A 3,983-nucleotide genomic window follows, 5' to 3' on the forward strand; every position below is an offset into this window, starting at 1 on the left:
AGATGCGTTTTCTCTTGTTTGGTGGGTGTGTCAAACATGTCAGCCCAATCAGCAGCAACATGTATATAAACCACGAGGTATTAAAGAGACAGCTGGCACAATGTAATTAACATCCAAATAAGTTCACAAGAGCAAGTATATTGTTTGCACATGTTTATTTACATTAAAGGCAAAATAACTCAAATAATAAGAGCACAAGTATAGATCTGGAACTTATTTATGTCTGTCTAAATATAATTTAGTAATTGCAATGTCTTCTGGTCCATATCCTTTCATTAGGAAGCTGTGCTAGACACTGATTAATGTAACATAAACATACTATACATATTTATATATAAGGGCAGTGACTGTACCATCAAGCATATTTTGCAGTATCAAACACGTATTTATACTGATTTCACCAGGCTCCGAAAATTCTTCAAAAAGAACACAAAGAATGGCCTTCTCAGCTGCCATAGTTGCAACTCTTGCGTCATCAGAACAGGGTGTTCAACGCACCAACGTTTCCGTTTAAAAACGTTTTGCACCGTTTTGTCGGGGCTGAACGCAGCCCAGGACTAGTCTAGTTAAGATGTAATCTGGTTGACTGCACACATGTTTTATCAAGCCATTTGGAAAGCAAAGTTGTGTTAACAAAGCTGATACAATGAGCGCTTCCAAATTCAGCCCAGGACATTATTTAGCAGCTATATGTTATGGTGTGTGTTGTTATTTGACATTGGTGAACATGTATTTTAAGCTGCTTGATAAGAGTCTGCAGTCATTTTTCCTACGCAGAAACTGCTCAAGTGGCCCAAACAATGAAGTCAATAAATCAAATCAGCAGTACGCTTGAGAATCCTTCGCTTAGAGAAATGCTGCCCTCTATCGGTCATTACGAGAACTTATTTTGTAAACTGTATGAATTAATACGATGGATTGTTCAGTGTTTCAGAATGGATACGTTGTAATGTTAGTATCAATCCCATATAATCGAGAGATATAGCTGTTTTTAATAAAAGAATTGGAACTATCAAGTCTGTTTTGGGCTTATGCAAAGCACCACGTGAAAAGGACCCCGGGCTCCTGTGCGCATGCGCACAGTCCCGGCTTGCTTTCTATTGGCGAGCTGAAGTTGGTGTGCGATGAGCAGCGGTGTGTGACACACTACTGAGATAACAACACACACACGCTTACAGCACTGAGAGCAAAGGCGACGCGGAAGAGCTCAAAGTCCTCTGGATGAGACAGCATGCGTGAAAGTGCCTATACTCACACACTAGATCGGATTTACAGGAATCAGCTGATCCGGTGAGTCTGTCAACAGCTCACTACTGTACATACAGACCAGGTGTGTTCAGGGCTGCGCTTCCTGAGATAAGTGGGTCGTAGAGACCATTACGATGATTTTGGGAAACGCAGCCCTGACTACTAGAAGAAAGTACCACAAGTGGATATTTAGTACGATGGCAGGACCGTAATATAAATTATATCTTGGAGTAAATACTTAAAGTTACGTAAATATGGAAATCATTCAGTATTACCATCTGATGCTTTCACTGTATCTGTCTAGGGTTTGACTAAAAACATATTCCCATGTGCCTATATAATTGCATATAAATTTAGAAACATCATAATACCGTTTTAACCATGTAAAGTCTGGCATACTGTATGCAATAGTTAGGAAAAAATATATATATGCATGTAGCTTACATATATACATATACATACAATCTAAAATAGTTTGCATATGGGTTTTATGTTTTGTACTATACTTTAGTATTTTTAAACACCAGGCTCATATAGTATGATATAGTGAGAATACAGAGCTCATACTAAAAAAAAAAACTCAATTTTATTCTGAGGTGTTATATGCTACAGTAGCTGATATTAATATGGCCAACAAGATAAAATTCTGATAGTTTGTAATTTAACAAATTGAGATTTTTGTATAATAGTATAGCAGACTATTTAATTAAAAAGCATATAAATATCAGTTGTCACTTAATATCTCCCCATAATATGTCTCCGTAAGATGCAATACAATGATGATTAAGAGATGAACAAATAAACATTCCTTAAAAGTATGATGTATCATTTAGTACTCACATTTTAACATGTTTTATCTAAAAATGATGCATGGGTAAAGTTAACCTAAGATGCTTTAGTCCAGTAAATATTTGTCTTAAAATATTAATAACAATATAAAAGTTATTTGCACATTTACTTTGTAAAAAAAGTGTACTATCACTGAGACCACAGAAGGCATTTCGGATATTTTTTACAACAGGCTATTTAGCAAAGTTTTGATTATGATAATAACTTAGAGGCCTTAGAAATTCATGTATCAAATATGATACAGTAGGCTTTAGGGTTTGACTAGACGGTACCATTTTATCAGTAATACCAGGATTTGACTAGCTCTATATATTCACATAGTCACTGTGCTACAAAACGTTTAGTTAGAAACACATTTATATATTCACTAGACATGTACGACTTATATTTGGTATTCTAATAAAAAGCCACACAAACGAATTAAGGTTTTTTTCTCTACTGTCAGAGTGTTTTGAGGGGCGTGTGGTCAGCCTGAAGATGGGCGATCTGTCGGTTAATAGCTCCATCTTCAGCAGCAGGGATGGATCTGACGCCCCCTCCGTCCCACCCAGCATGTCGATCGACAAACTCCTTCCAGCCCTGCTCGAGTGTTTTGGGATCATTCTCTGCGGATACGTCGCGGGCCGCACAAGCATCATCCCAGCTACACAAGCTAAAGGACTGGGCAGCTTTGTGTCCAAGTTTGCGCTTCCAGCCCTGCTTTTCAAAAACATGGTGCTGCTGGACTTTGGCAACGTAATCTGGCCATTTTTCTTCAGCATTTTGGTGGCTAAAGTGACTGTGTTCTTCTTTGTGTGTGTCCTCACACTTTTGGTGGCGAACAGAGAAAGCCGCTTCTCCAAAGCTGGCCTCTTCTCCATATTTGCCACACAGAGCAATGACTTCGCACTGGGGTTTCCTATAGGTAAGTGGAAAAGGAGAAGCCATAAATAAAGTAATAGGCTACAGCATGTGTCTGTTACCATAAGGAAACTCCATATTATGTGTAACAGAACAAATCCAAAAATAGAACTAAACCCACAAATCATGCAAAACTTGATCTTTAAAAAAATCTGTGATATTTCTGACTGTATACATGTATGTTCTTTCACTTTCATTTGCCCAAAGTTCTCCCCACGCATGATGAGTTTGTAGGTAACACAATCCATATGCTGTACAGCCTGTTAGTTTAGTTTGAGGTTCATTGAATGCATTTCCAGGGCTTGGCACATAGTACTGGTATGATTGACATAATACCTCACCTCAGGAGGCACGTGACCAACCTTCAACGTTGAAAAGTGGTTAAAATATTGTCAGTTGTTTCAATATTGAAAAAAAAAAACATTGAAACAACATTCAATGCTAAATGGTTGTAAAAAGGTTAATGAAATACTTGTAAATCAGTGTTGAAATAGTAAATCATCCATGTTGAAAATATGTTAAAACAATCAGCGATTCATGATATTGATGCCCCCGTGAATGAATGTAGAAATGTTGATATATCAAATACATCACTGACTACATGGTTTGTTTTTTCCAAGCTATAAATACAGAGAAGAAGCCTTAAGTACGGTGGCCGAGAAGTGCAAAACAAATCACAATTCTGAAAACAAAATAACAAATTACAAACGCAAATGCAAGTCTAAAAAACAAAATAACAATTCAGAAAGCACAACAACAATTCAGAAAACATTATAACAAGTCAGAAAACACAATGACAAATCCGAAAACAAAATAACAAGTCAGAAAACTCAACGACAAATCCGAAAACAAATTAACAAGTCAGAAAACACAACGACAAATCAGACAAACCGGATTCGGTTCGGCAAAAGGCGGGATCGAACCCGGGTCGATCCGTCAAAAAGCCAACGACATGTGCTTATCCATCTGCGCCACTGGAGCTGATG

At 37.5% G+C, this 3,983-nt stretch overlaps 1 protein-coding gene across 2 annotated transcripts in view; it reads left to right on the plus strand.

Moving 5' to 3' along the window:
- Positions 1-1,140: 1,140 nt before the first annotated feature.
- The window catches only part of LOC107671327 (integral membrane protein GPR155-like), a 28,909-nt gene continuing 26,066 nt past the window's right edge, over positions 1,141-3,983 (plus strand). For both annotated transcript variants that reach the window (XM_016464221.1, XM_016464222.1), the window contains exons 1-2: positions 1,141-1,290; positions 2,543-3,001. In XM_016464221.1, coding sequence (XP_016319707.1) covers positions 2,575-3,001 — 427 coding nt within the window. In that variant the 5' untranslated portion in view covers positions 1,141-1,290; positions 2,543-2,574. The remainder of the gene's footprint in view (positions 1,291-2,542; positions 3,002-3,983) is intronic.

This window comes from Sinocyclocheilus anshuiensis, unplaced genomic scaffold, assembly GCF_001515605.1.
Source record: "Sinocyclocheilus anshuiensis isolate Anshui unplaced genomic scaffold, SAMN03320099.WGS_v1.1 scaffold284, whole genome shotgun sequence".
Taxonomy (NCBI): domain Eukaryota; kingdom Metazoa; phylum Chordata; class Actinopteri; order Cypriniformes; family Cyprinidae; genus Sinocyclocheilus; species Sinocyclocheilus anshuiensis.